Raw genomic sequence first — 17,953 nt, forward strand, 5'->3', positions numbered from 1 at the left:
CAACATCATTGGATTCTGAAAACACAGAACAATTTTCAGCCCCTTGGGGATTTCTAAGACATGATTTCCATAAAAATTAAATATTGATGAATCTTATCTCTCTGCCAACCTTGCTGCTCCCCGGTACCTCCACCTCAAGCTGCAGGGAGAGAGAGAGAAGAGGAGAAAATGAACCAAGACAAGGCAGGAAAACAGGAACACAGATGTGATACCGCTTCAAACAGGTGAGGAGTTCCGAGGGCAGGGTGGGTGCACACCCTGATCCCGGTACTTTCTCTACAGCCCGAGCCTGGGTGTCCAGGATGGGGGCTCAGGCGAGGACTGGGTCTGCAGTGCGTCTGGGCATTCAGCCTGGAGCCGGGTCACGATACAGCCAGGGCTGGGCTCTCCGGGCGGCGGGGATCCACACGCCAAGGCCTGGCCATGGCCAAGGGGTCACGGAGCGGACATTCCAACAGGCGAGGAGTGAGGCCTCAAGAAGGACCCCCTCTGGGGTCTCCTCTTCTCCATCCTCGCTCCTCCTTGGGCACCTTTCTCAGGATCTCCAGGATTACACAGAATTACCAAAACTTCAGAGATGAGAATTTCCGGTTTCAGAAGGCGAAGCTGAGGCTTGGAGGCCGGCGGCAAGCAGCCCACGACCTCAGGCCATCAGGGTGTGTGGCAGCAGAAGCCAGCCTTCGGGACTCCCAGTCCGGGGCTTTGCCACACACCACACTCAGCCCCTGGGAGGCAATAACGTGAATGCGGTGGGTCTGTGATGAAATTCAGGACCCGGCATGGAGGTTGCCTCTGACCAGTCTCTTGCCTCCAGAGGCAGAACTGGGGAACATTCAAGACACAGAAAGGAGAGGAGAGGCCCACGAAGGGGGATGTGGGGATGGGGATGAAAGGACCGACTCTTGCTTTCCGGCAAATGTCAGTTTGAATGCAAACCCGTCCGCTGACCCTGTAACTGAGAGCATGTTTCCCTGTGATCTGACTGCAGGTGCGGGGCTGTGCGGTTTGGAGGGGCAGCTACGGGAGGTGGACCCAGTTTGAGACCTGTCGTCAGGAATCCCGGGCTTTGAATCTCATTTGTGTGATTGTTGACAAGCTACCGGGCAGCTGTGAGCCTTGGTTTTATCATCTGTAAAAGGGGCATAGCTTAATGATTAAGGGCTCTGGTGTGAGTTTAAATTTAGACGGCTTGAGTCTTGATTTCTCCAGCTGTAAGGGGGATTTTAGGATGCAATGAAATACGGTCATCTCTTGGTATCTGCAGGGGATGGGTTCCAGGACCTGGCACAGATACCCAAATCCGCGGATCCTCAAGTCTGTGGTTCCGTGTTCGTGGATTCAACCAATGGCTGATGATGTATACTGTGGTACGAATTTATTGAAAAAAATCCACACATAAGTGGACAAGTGCAGTTCAAACCTGTGTTCTTCAAGGAACACCTATACTATTAAGGGGCCTTTCAGAGAGCAGACCCTCAGCAAGTTGGCTGGTCCGAGTCCGGAGGAGGCCAAAGGCATGGGGTGGGGGCATTAGGCCATCTCTCTGTATTCAGTCTTCTCCACAGGGACAGCCAACTCACCAGCCCTCTTCCACGTGTCCAGCCTCAAAGGTGCTGCCTCAGGATAACTTTGAGCTAAATGTCAGAGTGTCTCCAGGGGCCCCTAGGGGATGTCCCCTTGGGCGATGGCTCTCCGCAGACTGGAGCCCCAGACGGCAGACAGAGGTAGTAATTCACAAAACCCAGACCCACGCAGGATGGACTGCATCTATCGAGATCCAAGGGGACGTGGCCAGAGCCACCGCCCAGCAGAGAACAAGCCGGCTCCGCGTTAATGCGTGCCTTTCCATCCCCCAGGCAGCTGGGTTAGCGCCTCCTTTAAACGGACAAAGGGAAAACCTCAGAAGAAATGTCGATGGGAAAACATCCAGGTGATTACTATTCTGTATGAAGAACTTATACACCCCAAAGAGGCTAAAAGAGGGCAGGCAGAAAGGATAACACCTCTCTCCCTGCGATGCCTTTCTCAGTAGGACCACTAGCAGCTGCTGGGAGAACAAACCTCAGATCACAAGGTGCAATAGCTGAAGCGTCACACGTTAGTAACCTATTTGCAGATGGTGCCAGATTTCACCCATCAGTCCCGCTGCAGGAACGCACACTCCCACAAATGGCCTATCTACTCGAACACCAATACGGGGCTTCAAAATTAAGGACCCCACGTCCGAATGGGTAGCAATGCAAACACCTAAGATCATTTTCACCTTCTGTTCCAGTGAAGGAGGTGATAACATTTAGAGGCCTGAGAATGAGCAGGTTTTCTTCCATCCCCAACACGATCGCAGAAAATTAGACAAGATCATTTTACTGTGTTTAAAAACACATTACATAGGTCAAGTCGCCCTTGCTGGCAGACAGTCAGATCATTAAGATGCTGATGTGGCCCAAAATGTTCTTTCCCTGTCAAACTACACTCTGGGAGCTCCCCGAATCCGTTGTAACTCACTAGCAAAAAACAGTAGAGATTTTTATCAGGAGCCACAAATAAATCTCAGATGGCGCTCGAAATTGGGGCATGGCACAAAGAAGGCTCCCCCTCTTTTCCTGCTTGCATGCCCCACCTCTGGCATCTGCTGTCTCCCGGCCCCCCTGCCCAGCCAGCCCTAATTAAGCCTGTTGTCCCCACCCTCAGGTTTAGCTCTGCCCCATTTAACAGTCTGCTGTGAGCATTTTCCATCATAAAAGTCGTTGAAAACATTTTCAGTGGCTGTATTACAGTCCACTGTATGGCCACGGCATAATGTAACCGTTCCCACATCGTGGGACATCTGAGCTTGTCTTGCAGCCAAATTAGGATGAGATGAAGCTGCCACTGGGACGTCTGTGCAGCCTCGGTGCCACCAGCCTTTCCGGAGAGGAAGTGCTTGGCACGTCGGTCAGGAAAGTACAGCCAGAAATCTCCAAATTCACCTCTCTCACTCACCCTCAACATCCAGGAGAGGAGAGAGAAGATCCTTCCTGCAGATAGATCCCTGGCCTCTGCAGGCCTGGGTCAGCTGAACTTCCAGCTGATCCTGTATCCACCAGACCTCAACGCTGGAGGCGGAATTTGCTTCTTCATCTTCCCTAAATAGTTGTAAAAGACAATTGATCACCAGGATTCAGATGCGTGGGGAACGTGAACCGGGCCTGGGTATGGCTGAGCCCACACATTCCAGGTGGCCCTCTGGGACAGTGGTTCCCCTGCAGGGGACCCCTGGCTATGTCTGGAGACAGTCTGGGTTGTCACAGCTAAGTGGGGAGTACTATTGGTATGTCGTGGGTAGAGGCCAGGGATACTGCTAAACATCCTACAATGTACAGACAGATCCCCAAACAATTATCCAACCCGAAATGTCAACCGTTGCAAGGATGAGCAACCCTGCCCTAGAGTGAGATCAGGGTCCCAGCCCAGCTCCCACTGCGAACCTGAGAGCTGATGGGGATCATCCAGAAGGCTCGAGTCCAAGTCATACCAACAACCGCAGAGCAGGACGAGGGAGAAGGGAGGAACAGACATTCTGGGAACCAAAGGCTCACTCTGTCAGGCAGACGGTGGTTTTATTTACAAGCATGACATCTGGGGCATCATCCTTGCCCTACCTGGGATTCCTAATTCCAGAGCCAGGTCACAGGTGGACTTCAGTCACAGTTTTGCCAAGGCGTCTCTGGGGGTGGCCCTGAGGACTGCTGTCTCCCAAAGGGATCCACAGAGAACACCCCTCACCCCAGAGCATCCTACGCACAGCTATGAAGCCCCACGCCAGTCATACGCCCCCTCCCTGCCACACCATCAGTAGCTCCCTCTTACCCGCCGAAAAACATCTGGACTTGGAGGCGGGCATCCAAGGCCTGTTGCGGTTTGTCCCCGTCCTACCTTTCACATGGCACCGCGGAGCCCTGCACTCTGGGCGGGCTGGCTGCCTTCCCACTACCTCACCCCTGCCCAGCCACTGCCTAGTTTTACGATGCACTCCTCACGCCCCTCCTCTGCCCGCCCCACATCCTCCAGCTCTAACCCTTCCAAAACGTTGCAGCCCTCCTACCGAAGCCTCCCTCCAAGCCTCCTTCATCCCCATCAGGCACTGACCTTCCTCTGCTGTATGTCAGAATCACCCAATTCCTGTCTTAGCCCTTCTTCAGGGGTGAGCTCTATCTCATGGGGAAGCTGGCACCCCCACCCCATAAGTGTCAGTGCATGTGTTTGGCCCCCGTCCCGCAAGTATGTCCTGCCAAGACCTGCTTTCAACTTGAAAGCTGGAAATAGTGACTCTACTCCTCACAGCTGCAACGTTCTGTGGATCTAAACAATGGTACTCGAGGAAACAGCCACTGTCCCTGCCCCACCTGACAATACAGGGGAGGCCAGGATAGGAGCCAAGCTGTCAGCACGGATCCTGACGCCTGTAGGGCAAAGGCCATTTCTGAGAACGCTGGACGCCCTTTCATCCTTGTTCTGACCTCAACAGTTCGCAGCATCACTGCCCAGAGCCAAGCAAGGAACCTGTCCTTGAAACGCATCTCGAGGGGAGACGTACAAAATGCAAAGGTGCAGAACGGCATAAGCTACCAACAACCCTCAGGTATCTTTAGGCACGCGCTGCAGTGTGAGATTGCAGCGACCCGGATTTCTGTCAGTAAATATGAAGAATGGCTGGAAATAGGAGTTGAAGAATTTAAAGTCTTCAAGTTCTGTGTCTGTAACCACAAGGCAGAATTCTCTGGGCCCTTGTGGGCTGCCCCAGGGGAGGCCTCCCCAGAATAGCGGGCCGTCTACCTGGGACGCTGCTTTGAAGTCATCCTCTCCAAAAGAAGAGGCACGAGGATGCCTTGCTCCCCTCTCATGCAGAGCTGGCGGGGCGTAAAATTAACACAACCTTTGCCGAGGGCAGCATGGCGAAGTTTACCCACAGGACAAGGACCGACGGCCTTTGACCTGGCACCTCCTAAGAATTTGATCTGGCAGGTCCGCCACCGACACAGAACGACCCACCCACAAAGACAGTCATCACAGCCTTGTTTGTAAAAGCAAAAGACCGGAAACAACCTAAATGCTTAACAGCAGGGCGTTGGTCAGAGGACATCCATGTAATTGAATAAAAGAGTGGGAAAGCGCTTTCTGTGCCAACGTGGAGCAACGTTGTGGAGAGAGAGGAGGGGATTGTGGGGCAGAGCAGTGCGTGTGGCTCGTTACCATCCGTGGGGTTTGTAAAGGCATCGTGACTCTGTAAAGGAACAGCCACTTGAATATTCATAGAACCTCTCTGAAGGTGGCTGGCCGAGGTCAGGTCCGTCAGCTGCGTCCAAGGAAGGACACTGAGTGGACGACACACAGGGGTGAGAGGAAGACTTTCCCCTCGACCCCGTTTGGTGTCTTTTTACTGTGTTCCACGTGAGCATGTTATCTATTGAAAATAATTTAAAGCATCAAAGAGGCAGAGCCGTGATGCTGTCCGCTCCCTTTCCTCTTGTTTCTTTTCCTGTCTCCTGTCTCCTCCGGCTAACTCGCCTGTCCCCTTCCCCCGCCGATGTCACACCGAGAGGCAGCAGCATGAAAAGCACGGGGCGTGGTGTTGAGAGTGGGATGTAAAGCCCGTCGCTCTGTGCCTGCGTGTGAGAGCTCTCGCTCCTGCAAACCTGCACCGGCTCCGCAGCAAAGCAGGGGTCAGACTATCCCCGCTCACGGAGCGCTGGGAGGATCAGAGCCGACCACCAGTGGGAAGCCTGCAACCCAGCGCCCGGCACGCAGGAATATGCCTGTGTGTCTGCCGACCGGGAGACTGGCCTTCAGCAGGCCCGGACCAGCTGAGTTCCTCTGATTCCAGCGGGCGGCTCTCCAGGGAGCCGCTCGGAACTGCAGGTGTGAAGGAAGCCCAGACCGGGCGGCTTGCTTCCCTGCTGGGCAAGCAGGTTTCCCTGCCATCTCTACTGGCTCTGCTCCCACCAGGGGGAGAGGGGAGGAAGGGGTCCCCAGGCCAGATGTCTGTGAATCAACAAACAGTCTTTTCGGCTCCCAGAATTGTGTCTCATGAGCCCTGATGCCTAAGACATCCTTGGCAGTGGCTTTGGAAATGCCGGAGATGTCAGAGAGCCACTTCAAAGGCCGCGACTGTGCAAGAGGGAAGCGAGTAGGAGAAAGGCTTTGTCTCCCCCCGCCTCCAAGGGAAGCATCTCAAGAGGGCTGAGAGCACGGCAGCTCCCTGTAGGTTGGGGCCCCACGGAGGCAGCGCTTCTTTGTGTCCAACTACATGTGCTTTCGCTGAGGCCCACGTCCTATACCCGTCTAACAACCAGCAGGCTACGGAGCTAGGCAGAGTTCAAATCCTGGGTCTCCCCCTTCCTGGCTGTGTGACCTCGGGCAGAATGCCCAAGCTCTCTGTTTCCTCACCTGCAAAATGCGGTTAAGCAGAGCACCTATGGTTGTCAAGAGGATTAAATGGGTTAACACATGTAAAGTTGGAACAGAACCTGGAATAAATGATCAATACCTGTTAGCTTCTATTGATAAATACCATCATTGTTGCCAAGGCCCTCCTCTCTCCTAGCCCTACTCTGTTACACTGCCACGTACCACAGTCCCTTCAAGGCTACTGAACCCCAGCACATCGGAGCAGCCCCAAATCCCAGCCTACTGCCACCCGGGGCCATTTCCAGGGCCACAGCATCCAGCCCAATCTGGAGACCACGGGTCTCCAGCCCCAGCTCTCAAAGCTCTTTGGGCGGCCCGCCGGTCCCGCCAGCCTCGCTTCACACCCCGTCCCCGGTCCTGCTTTGTGCAAGCCCCACGTGGCCTTGATCAACATTTCCCAGCCTGGAGCTGGCATGCAATGCAGGGACAGTGGCCTTTGGTGCCCAGCCCGGCCCCTGCACAGAACCACACTCCACTCCTCAGCCCAGGCTGAACCAAAGGTACATGAGTGACTACAGCCCCCGAAGTCAGATTCATGGCCCAACACTGTCAGCGCAAATAACAGAAAATCTGCACTCCCCAAGTCCCGAGCCAGCATCTTCCTGCTTCCAAACCAAGTCAATTTAACATCTGACACTTGTGCCAAGAGCTCACGTCGGGAAAGGCACGATTCTTTCAGCTTTACAACCTTCTCTGACAACTCCCCACCCAGCCCCGGATCACCTCGTTAGCGGGCTCCCTGCTGGCGTCCTCGGCGACTCTGCTGCATCATCGCCCGCCGCCCTCCCGGACCCCCCTCCTCGGCTCCCACCCAGGCTCCGAGGACGGACAGCCGCAGCCCCACACGGACGCCTGCCCCTCCCTGAGACCACCACTCCGGCTGGATGGTTAAAGGGCAGGGCTGTGAGATCATAATTGCTCTTACTTTCTGGGAACAAAATCCCGAACACGTCTCCACGGTCACGTTGGCCTGTACCAGGGAGTCGGGGAAGGCGTGTGTGACGTTCTCCAGCAGTCGGAAGCAGCCCCGGTACGTGACGGTCCTTCCTGCGGGGAAGGAAATGGGGTTCCGGTGAGAAATGGTGCCCACCGTTCTTGGTGCCTGTCACAGAGGAAAACGGTGGCTTCAGATGCCGAAACAGGTGGAAATACACTCAGGAAAGGCAGATTTCCAATCAGAGAGGGCAAACTGCCCGTAGAGGCTGTGGTCAAGCCAAGCTCCCGAGAGAAACCAGGCACCAGAGCTTTCGTTAGCCTTGGTCGCCAGGGTCACCGACAAGGGACCATTTGGCTGAAGCTTCTGAACTCACGTCTTGCTTCTCCCGTCAGCCCTCGGGGGACGGTATGCATCCTCTCCTCCTCCTTCCCTCTCTCCCTTCCTTCCTTCCTTCCTTCCACAAATCGGGATTGTGCATCCATTCTGCGCTAGATTCTGCACTAGGTGACCCAAGAGATTGTCACTCTGGAAAACTCTGTCCTACCCACGTACACACGAAAAGAAAAGTCGATTTGGAAACCTGAAATCCTGCCACACTCCCTCTTGCTGTGCCGTCGAGTCACACCACTACTTTGCTTTCTCTCTGATCTTGAACTCCCGCCAGATTCTAGGAATACTCCTCAAGCCCGTGGTACACAGGCTGCCAGGTTGGTCTACAGACCTTCTGGTGGAGAGGTTTAGTTCCCTAGTTGGCTTCCTTGGTGTGGGGACAAACCTTCTGGAATGTTCCGGCACCAACTGTTCCTATTTCCTCCAGACTCCTCAGAGTTTCTCTGGATGGCGTCCTGATTCTCATCCCATGCTCCTTTTAGCACAACATCTCCTGGGGCTCAGCATCTCTCCCGGTTCTCTCCGCCTGCCACACCTCGTGGAGAGAGCAGAAACCCTCTCGCCAGCCGGCACCATGGCGGGAGGCTCTCTCCACGCAAAACTGCAAAGCAGGACCAGACTCTGGGTCTGGAAGCCCATCCTATAGACCATGGCACCAGTGGTCTGGGCGTCAGGGCACGGACCTATCAGGGCACAGATGAGGGAAAGCAGCCTGGTGCTGGGAAAACAGTCCAGGCGGAGCAGCCTAACGGCCTGGGATCAAGCCCCGGCACTGCCAGAGACTCAGTCAGCAATCTGGGCGTGTCATGGACTCAGAGACTCCCCATTTTCTCACCTAAGTGACGCCTGGCAGCTAGAGTTGTTCTGAGGAATGACATGCACCCACACGCCAGCCCCCATGGGGCTGCATCTCCCAGAGCCACCTTCCTGCCCTGGATTTTGGTGCAAGGGCCTGGGGTGATGACTTGTGCAGGACCCACAGAACTCCGTCCTGTCCTGTGGCATGACTGGGCCCCCAAAGGACAAAGTATCTAGACGGACTGGGCCGTGGTCCTCGGTCAGCTGCACTGGGGTGGGACAGGCTCCAGGGAGACAGGCTCCGGGGCACACAGCAAGGGAGGTGAGCAGGACAGGCAGGGCGAGTGGGGTGACAGTGTCCCGGTGAGTACCTCCCTGTGGCCTGGGTCACCCCAATGCTCCCCACACCCAGCCCTGACCCTGACACGCAGCAGGTGCCCAATATGTGCTGACAGAATACGGAATTGGACACGACAGGGCAGGTGAGGGCGCGGCATAAGCTGTAACAGGTCAGTGATACAAGACGCTGCTAGAAGTGCAGCGTCAGCTGCCTCTAGACTTCACCGCCGTGACTGTCGGGGAAGAGGCTGTCACCCAGGGCAGCCCATTCCACTCCCTTCTCCCCCGCTCCCCAGGTGACAGCTCCAGGGGCACTTAGGGCAGAAGGACACTGCCGAGATGGAGCCACTGATGACTTGCTCTGCACATCCCTCTGATCCCAGTCCGCGGAGCACCTTCACGGGTCTGACCCCTGTGAGAGCTCCTTGCCAGCGAGAAGCTCGAATCTCAGATGGCCGGTCACCTGGTCACCTCTTGACAGAGATCCTGTCGGTTCATGCCCTCGAGAAGGGAGCAGGCAGGCAAAGGTCAGCCGTGCAGCCTCCACAGCCTGCCAGAAGGGGAGGCTGTTAAACCGTTTCAACATTAACTACGACAACAGGTCTAGCCGACTTGAGATCTCAGGCTGGCTTGAATGACTGGACCATCTGACCCTTAACCAGTGGGCAACCTAGAGCCAAATACTGATCTCTAAGAGTCGGTGGCTGAGCAGGCAGGGCGAGCTGCCGGGGCAGCCCAGAGCCCACGTACAGGCCTGATCCTCCTGGCGGGCAGGGCTGAGGAGTCAGGGGGGCTAATGTTGTTTGAACCCAGGAAAGTCAAAGGTCCAAGAAGCCCTCCTGGAGCAGTTTGGTCCTCGGGAAGCCCATGTGGATGCCCAGATGACAGGGCAGGACTTGATACATCCATGTACCATGGCAAACTGCTGAGCCCGGACAGGGCCTGGCACAGAGTAGGTGTCAATGAGTATCTGTTGCGTTAATGGCTCATTAGTGAATCCGTAGAGTGTGTTGTCAGGGTCTCCACCCCTGTCCCCATTCCCCCATCTGGAGCCCTGGTTCCCAGACAGTCCTGTCTGAATATAGGAAGCACCGGAATAGCCTAGCTGGCCGGGTCTGAGCACTGAGCCACTCTCCCCATCACTCTGACCCCATAGATGGTAGCCAGTGTTGGCTTTGAAGCTCACCCATGCTTCTCTGAGCTGGGCTTCTGGACTGCTTAGCAAACTCCTTCGTCACTAGGAAAGCTCTCCCAGAAACCCCTCTGCAGTCTTCGCTTCTGACCTGACACCTTTCTCTGGGCCCTGTCCAGATCTTGAACTAATCCATCAGCTCTCCTGGAGCCCTGGTCCATGGCCAGAGGTGGCTGAGCTCATGAGTTGACGTTCCTGGATGCTGGCCTGTGCCTCCATCATCTGCAGTGTCACACTTGCCAGTGGTGGGGGGAGGTCTCCCATGCTCTGACTTCTTCCCAGCCTGGCCCCTCCCAGTCAGGAAGAGGATGGCTCCCCACATGTGCAAATGTACACAGCCATATTATTCTATAAAAGGGCCTTTTATAATTACATCAAGTGGGTCGGCAGCTCATCTAGCAATGAGGACAGATCTGAGTTTCACAAACATCTAGCTGGGCCCCCTCAGTTGTCATCTCTGTTTGATGGCACTTTCAGGTGAAATCCTGGGAGGTTCAGTCTCGCTGTTTGATGCACCAGCTTACTCTCCCTCCTGGTTGATTATTTCCTCCTGAGTTCTATAATTTTGAATTGTAAACTCATCTTCAGTGAGAATTTATCTACAGGAACTCTTTACACCTGGGTTGGTGGCACAGCTCCCAAGAGAGAATTTTGCATTTGCCTCTGTTGGTACCTCCAGATGGCCCAGAGCCAAATTTCATGTTGGAGCTTTCAGGACCAGGCAGACAGCAGAAATCTGAACCTCAAAACTCAGACAAGTGCAGGCCTGCAATTATAAACTCTTAGGTTATAAATTCTTAGGAAATTTTTTTTTCACCTGAAGCTCAGGTCAAAACAGACAAGTTTTTCTATTTCTGGTAGGTGTTTTTTTTTTTTTTTTAATCTAAAATTTCACTGATTTATACTTCAGTGAAATTGGATCCAACTATACACAGAAGTTTCAGTCCAACTCCCTACCCTGACAGGCTCAAAGCCTCCTTTTCTGTCCTCTGTGGACATGAAAACCTAAGCCGTGTGATCACCAAGACCAGCAACTTCCCCTGGCGGGGACCCAGAGGTACACAGCATCCTTGATTACCTTCATCTCACCACTGTGAGGGATTTCCTTACTTTCCTGTTAGTTCAGCTGTGCCTTTAGAACAGTTTTACCCAGCATTTCTAGGTGTTTCATAGCTAGGAAACATTCAGACTACCTGGTCTGCCCCATTGCTAGAAATCAAAGTCTGCCTCTGCACTTCACAAACTAGACTGGAACCCAGAGAGGGGAAGCAAACTGCCTGAGGCCACACAGCATGTCTGAGACACACCTAGACCTAGGCCCTGGGCCTCCTGATCAGTTTCTCTCTCCTGTAGAGGATAAGGAAAGATGTGCGTCGGTCACGAACTCACGTGAACTTTGGCTATAACCCCACACCCCTGCCGCGAGCCTGTCTGGGGAAGGTGGTGAGGAAGGGAGAGCACAGGTTCGGCCCCACGTGGTTTGGATGAGGGGCTGCAGATGCGGGGGTGGCGGCAGAGCAGGGGACAGACGGGCACACTCACGCTTCCTGGAGCCGGGCTGCAGCTGCTCCACGCGGTACACGGAGAGACGGCCCACGCCCCCGCACACGGAGCTCTTCTCCCCTTTGCACTCGTGGTTACACTCTTCTGGCCCCATGCTCACTGCTGGGAGCCGGTTTCCACAGTAGCATTCGGCCCCGGCCTCCAAGCCGGCATAGACGTAGGACCTGCAGGCAGAGCAGGGCCTGGGGTGAGTCCCGACCTTGGCCCAGGGCACTGAGGTCTGGATCCAGGAATGGCGGCTGGGTCTGGGGCCAGGCTAAGGGTGAGTCCTGGCATTGCAGGAAGTGAAGCCCGGGTCTCCTGACACTGAGTCCAGAGCTCTTTCCATAACCCCCTGCCGTCCCGTCAGTAAACGTTCTTTGTTCCGGACAACTGGGATCTGATCGGTCGAGCTCTGCTTACACTATGACAGCCAACTGGAAGCCGACGCATCCCCTCAGGGACACCACCTCCACTTTCTGGACCTCATTTCCAGTGGAGCTGATGGTCAGGTCCCACACTTACCGCTCAGCGCACGCATTCTGGCAGTGGGAGACGGTCATCTTTCTCAAGTCAAAAAACACAGCCCCCTTCAGAGTTCTCTCCTGGCCGTCGTCACTGAAGCATCCCATGTATGTGCCTGCAGGCGGGGAAGAAGAGCGGAGACTCAGAGGCCCCGGGGAGAGGAAAGATGACCCTTGGCATTGCCCTTCCTGCCTAAGGCTCTTCGCAGAGAAGCCCAGGGGATGAGGCTGCGGTCCAAGCCTCCCTGAAGCGCCTCTGGACACTCCCACATTGTTCTCTTCCTCCCCCTTTCCGTAGTTGATGGCCCACTGTCCCTCCAGACACCCTGCCGGGAGCCTGGCATCAGCCAGAACACAACTTTCTTCCACTGACCCTCACCCACCGAGTCTGGCTGGTTTAATTGCTTCCCCTGGACCCCTCTCCTCTCCATCCCTTCCCTTCCTAGGCTGGAAGAGGCCTCTCTGCCTCCACAAATGTCTCGATAGGCAGGTTCTGTCACCTCCTTGTGATCCAGAGGGAAGAAATGAGTTATGGAAAGTCTGATCTTAGCTAACATAAAGATCTTGCAAACAGGGAGAGTTATTTCAAGAAGAAAATCTGCCACCTCAAGAGGGAGTAAGCCCCCGTCACTGCAGGTGTGTAAGCAGCAGCTGTTAACATGTAAGAGAGCTGTCCTGTGTGGGAATCATTAGGACCAAGGGACAGCTGAGCCCTCCCCAGTCCGGGCATCTCTGGCACATCCCCGCAAAGGGACACTAGGGGACAAGACTCCACAAAGCAGTGACAGTGTTGACCCAACCGTGCACATGTCAATGGGAAACAGCCCTGACCTGTCACCCCAAGAGAGGGAGCTGCCTCCCAGAAATGCACAGCGAAGCCTGGAGAACTCGAGCACTAAGCAAGTGTGTCAGGTGTGTAAATGTCATGTGCATCGCAGCGCGTTGAAGGAACTGTGCGTTGGGAGTTTGCAAACACGCTGTCACATAGTCCGAGCTGTGAATGCACACCCACAATAGCTGTGCCGAGATCTGGATCAGGCACCCGTGATAAAGATGCTGCTCGTCTCCAGGGGAACGTCTACACTCAGTTCCAGGATGTCTCAAGTGGCGCCTGAGCAGTACACTGCAGCCTCCGGAAATTAGGCTGTCTCTGGGAAGCAGCACGCCCAAGGCCTCCCAACAGCCTGCCAGCTCCCAGACGGCTTTGCGGGGAGGAGTAACGATCTCATCCACCAGTCCAGGAGCTCCCTGATCCGGCAAGACTGGTTTTCACTGCTGCCAAGAACCTGGCCCAAAGCAGAAGCTCAGGGCCGCCTGCTGAATGGTTTGGAGGAGCGGGTCTGCCAGCCTTCATTCCTGGGGACCAAATCAGGGAGGGAGTGATTTTCCTGGGTGTGAACACCACACTTAAATCCATCCCTGACCTTGACTAAATCACTTCAACATTCTGTGCCTCAGTTTCCTCAACTTTCAAATGGATAAATGCAACCCACCAACCCACCCAAGCTCATTTCTCTTGCCACATGTGGACATGTCCCTGCTCCCTCCCGCATGTCCACGCTTGACTTCCTACCCGTCCTTGACAACCTACAGCCCTGACCACTCCAGCCCACTATGGCCTCTCCTTTCTCTGAGTTGTCACATTGAGCGTCTGAAAAATTTGCTGTCACTCAAATCCTTATCATTAACTGTTGTTGTTAAAAATCGTGTACACCTGTGTATCCTGTCTCTGTACCATGACTTAAGGCTCATTGAGGGGAGGGACCACACCTTCCCCTTAGCTGGTGACTCACCAGGCAGGGTCAGGCACGATGCCAACGGTGGGTTAGAGCTCCTAAAGCCCACACTGACATCCTGTGAGGGCGCGAGAGGGGGAGCAGAGAGCCCCAATGCAAGGAGGGGCTGGCCCCATTGGCTGCACCAATGTGCGATTCCCAGGGCCCCAGGTTAAGAAAGGCAAGGCAAGAGGAAGATGACCAAGATGGCGGAAGATGGGACTCTCCGCCATGCCAGGAATGGTTGAAGACCCAGAGACCTCAGGTTAGAGGACCTGGGGCTGAGGAGAGAGCAACAGTCACCTCCTTAATGTCTGCCAAAGGGTCTCTCCCCCTTCCAGGCTCTGAACCTCTTGAGGTCGCCTTCATCGCAGATGCCCGTCAGCACACACGTGGCCACACCAACTGTCTGTCCGTGGGCACAGGCTCCACTCCTCTACTCGGGACCCCAGACACCCAGTCCCCACGAGCTTCTCTCTCTTTATATAAATCTCAGGACTACCAAGACCAGAAAGCTTTCACCCAGGTCAGTGAGAATCAATCGCTCTCCTTAGCCTGCCTACTTAGTAAAAAAAAAAAACTAGTATTTGAGAAATTTCTGATGTGTGTTGCTCAGCAGAGAAGAAATTCTATTATAGCTTTCAAGTAAACATCCAAAACAAGCCCAGGGGTTGCTAATCATTTATCACCGGTGATGGGAAATTAACCAGAAGGTTCTAAAGGTGCCTGGGCTCAAGACCCCTGAAGGCTGAGACCGGCGCACACACATTTTGCGGGGAGAGTGGGGAAACAGCCTTTGGGAACGGGCTGCCTTAGATTCAAATCCAGGCTCCACTACTATCTGACTGCGTGACCTGGCATGTGCAGCTTCCCCTTCCTGAGCCTCCATTTCCCCATCTGTAAAACGGGGATACGGTCTCATGGAATTCATGGGGTGGTTGTGAGAATTCCACGAGATAACATAGAAAGTATCTAAATGTAGGCGTGGCATGTAGTACGGGCTCAGTGGTGACTGTTTTTATTGTTTATATGTCATTATTAACAATAAACATTTTTACATGACTTTACTTCCCTGAAATGCAAAATCCTTCGTCATGAAAATGGTGATAGCTCCGCTGACATCATAAGGCTGTTCAAAGATTAAATTAAATGAAATACCAGATGTACATCTAGGCACGTCACAGATGCTCGGATAAGTAACAGCTATTATTATTCTGATCCTACACTTTAACCTGGGGGCCGAGTGTGACGATGGCTCCGTAAATTTTTTCTTTTTAATTTATTTATTTTTGGCTGTGTTGGGTCTCTGTTGCTGCGCGCGGGCTTTCTCTAGTTGAGGTGAGCGGGGGCTACTCTTCATTGCGGTGCACGGGCTTCTTATTGCGGTGGCTTCTCTTGCTGCAGAGCACAGGCTCTAGGCATGTGGGCTCAGTAGTTGTGGCTCCCAGGCTCTAGAGTGAAGGCTCAGTAGTTGTGGCGCACGGGCTTAGTTGCTCCGCGGCATGTGGGATCTTCCCGGACCAGGGCTCGAACCCGTGTCCCCTGCATTGGCAGGTGGATTCTTAACCACTGCGCCACCAGGGAAGTCCCGGCTCCGTAAATATTAGCAGAACACATTAATAAGAGAGAAAGAAATGGTTTTGAGCAGTCAGGCTTGGGTTCTTCAAAAACAAGAAGAGGCTAACCAGCTACCAGCTGGCCATCGGGTGGAACTGACCGGTCTGGAGGCGACGCTCACGCCCCGCTGGTCCCGTCTCAGTTTGTAGCAAAGGCCTGAGACGCAGGCACCTCCCCCTCTGCTTGTGAGGAGGAGGGGAGCCCTTTCTCTCGGAAAAATAATGAATGGCTTTTCTAACTCCCTGACAGAGTTAGAAAGAGAGAATGTGCAAAAAGAAGGGACTTCCCAGGGATGCACTGGGACACATTCTGAGACGGATTTATTACTTTCGGCTGAAACGGAGGCGATATATTATTGTCTGTGACTCCGCATCTGCTCATTTGCACATCAAAATGGACATGTCGTGAGGCTATTAACGATGGCTTTGGAGATATTGCAATGTCTTTGCAAATTACTATCAATAAAAAACAAACTGGCTATGGAGAAGTTACTATTTTTCCCCTAGTAAACTTACTGACATTTTATTCCATTATGGATGTTGTCCAAGGTATAATGAAATGCTGAGTGATTGATGGGGCCTCCTGCGGCTTCCAAGGCTTGCCTGCCGGATCCCCTTACAGGGGGATGGCGGGCTGCCCGGGCCGCAAAGAGACGCTCTCTTTGTCTGCAACCCCAGCAGCTGTCCCGAGGGCTGGCCTGTGAGTTACTCTCCCCCAGGGAGGCCCGCCTGGCTGTGCGGGGCCCACAGAGCCCCAAGAAGGGAAGGGGGCCCCCAGAGGGTCCTCAGGCCAGTGCCCGCCTCTCCCCACTTTCTCTGAAGATCTCCAGCCAGGATACCACGGCCTCTCCCAGAGGGCGGATTCTTCCTCCAATCCTGGGGGATATTCAAAATACTGAATAACCTATTGGGGCGGGGCACCAACCTGTCAGAATTATCACCATTCAACACCAGAACCTGACTGTTTCCGCTGTACCAGGCATTAACCCTTCACTTGCTAGGTTTGGGGGTCACCAGGGAGGGTCAGCTAGAGCATCAGAGTGTGGAGGGCACTCAGGGGCTCAGGGCAGAAACTGGTGGTGTATAATGGGTGACGATCGGTCCTGTTTACATCTCACCATGATCTCCTCAGCGTTCACTGCAGCCTCTTCCATCGCCTCTCTAAATGATGACTTAAGGGGTACCCACTGGTTCTCCTGGATGTACGTATTCTATACACAGGGCTATAACCAGGTCACCCTGAGTCCTCCCCTCTGCTGCCCAGTCACCCTGAAGCCAGGTTACAAAGAACTTGTCACTTCTGTCTAATGAGCCCCAAGCCCTTTGCACGTGCCTCTATGATGCCTCGGTCACACTGTGGGGTAATCATTTGGGTGCATATCTGATTCCACCACCAGACTGAGCTCCTCAAGTGCACAGTGATAGCACACATGGAGACTCATACGTGGGTCCTCAGGAAGGGTGGATTGAGAGAAATAAAAAGAGGAATCATGGCTAATTTGCCCAAGGTCATAGAGCCAATAACTGGCAACACCAAGAGAGAAACCCAGGTCTGTTTTCAAAACTTGTGCTCTTTCCATGCCTTCTTTCCAAGAAATCCATGGCAACTTTGTTTAGTCATTTACACTTTAGTCTAAATGAGTTACACTGGTGTAGCCTGCATAGACACCCAGCTTCTAGGTGTGTTGGGGGAGAGTTTACAGAAATTTTATCTATATGAAATGAGCTACAGAACCCGTCCCTCAATTCTCCCTCATTCTTACGTGGAAGCCTTGCTGAGGAATCCCACACGAGGGCTATGACCTAGAGGATTTCAGATGAAACTTCATTCCAAGGAAGTTTCTTTCTTGTAGAAGGCAGAGTCCCCCAGTCTTCATTGTACTGGGCCGCCAGACTCATCCTCCTAAGGCTCTTGCCTCATCTTCTTCTATATCCTGCCACTGAGGACTCTAAGCTCCAACCACACTTCTTATACTCAGGATAGCAGTTCTCCTGTGATTTGTGGTACAGGACCAAATGGGGTGGTGACACGGATGCTGAGACACTGACTGAGGTCAGTCACCGCCCAGCGATAGCTATGACACTCCCTGGGTGCCCACTTCACACAGGCTCAGTTAACTGGGCCCTGCATAGTCTGGATAACTTGGTGTAAAGAGTCCGGACCTGGAACCAGGCTGACCCCATGATGGAGTCCCAGCTGCATGACTCTGGCGGTCTGATCAGTGCCCCGCCCGTGTCCCTGTGGCCTTGCTGCCTCCAGGCTGCACCCTAAGATGCATGTTCTACCCTCGCTCCAAGCCCCCACCTGCCCCATAACGTACCGTTTACTGACCACCTTCTCTTCCCTGTCTCACTTCCCACTCCCTACTAGTGTTCCTGGGATCACATCCCAA

General features: G+C 53.9%; 1 protein-coding gene across 2 annotated transcripts in view; it reads right to left on the reverse strand.

Annotated features, from left to right (window-relative positions):
• The window catches only part of WSCD1 (WSC domain containing 1), a 53,030-nt gene that overhangs the window by 16,016 nt on the left and 19,061 nt on the right, over nucleotides 1–17,953 (reverse strand). For both annotated transcript variants that reach the window (XM_082443881.1, XM_082443880.1), the window contains exons 3-5: nucleotides 12,171–12,285; nucleotides 11,646–11,830; nucleotides 7,373–7,494 (exon numbers count right to left, since the gene is read on the reverse strand). In XM_082443881.1, coding sequence (XP_082300007.1) covers nucleotides 7,373–7,494; nucleotides 11,646–11,830; nucleotides 12,171–12,285 — 422 coding nt within the window. The remainder of the gene's footprint in view (nucleotides 1–7,372; nucleotides 7,495–11,645; nucleotides 11,831–12,170; nucleotides 12,286–17,953) is intronic.

The sequence above is a fragment of the Balaenoptera physalus genome, assembly GCF_965194825.1.
Source record: "Balaenoptera physalus genome assembly, chromosome: 20".
Taxonomy (NCBI): domain Eukaryota; kingdom Metazoa; phylum Chordata; class Mammalia; order Artiodactyla; family Balaenopteridae; genus Balaenoptera; species Balaenoptera physalus.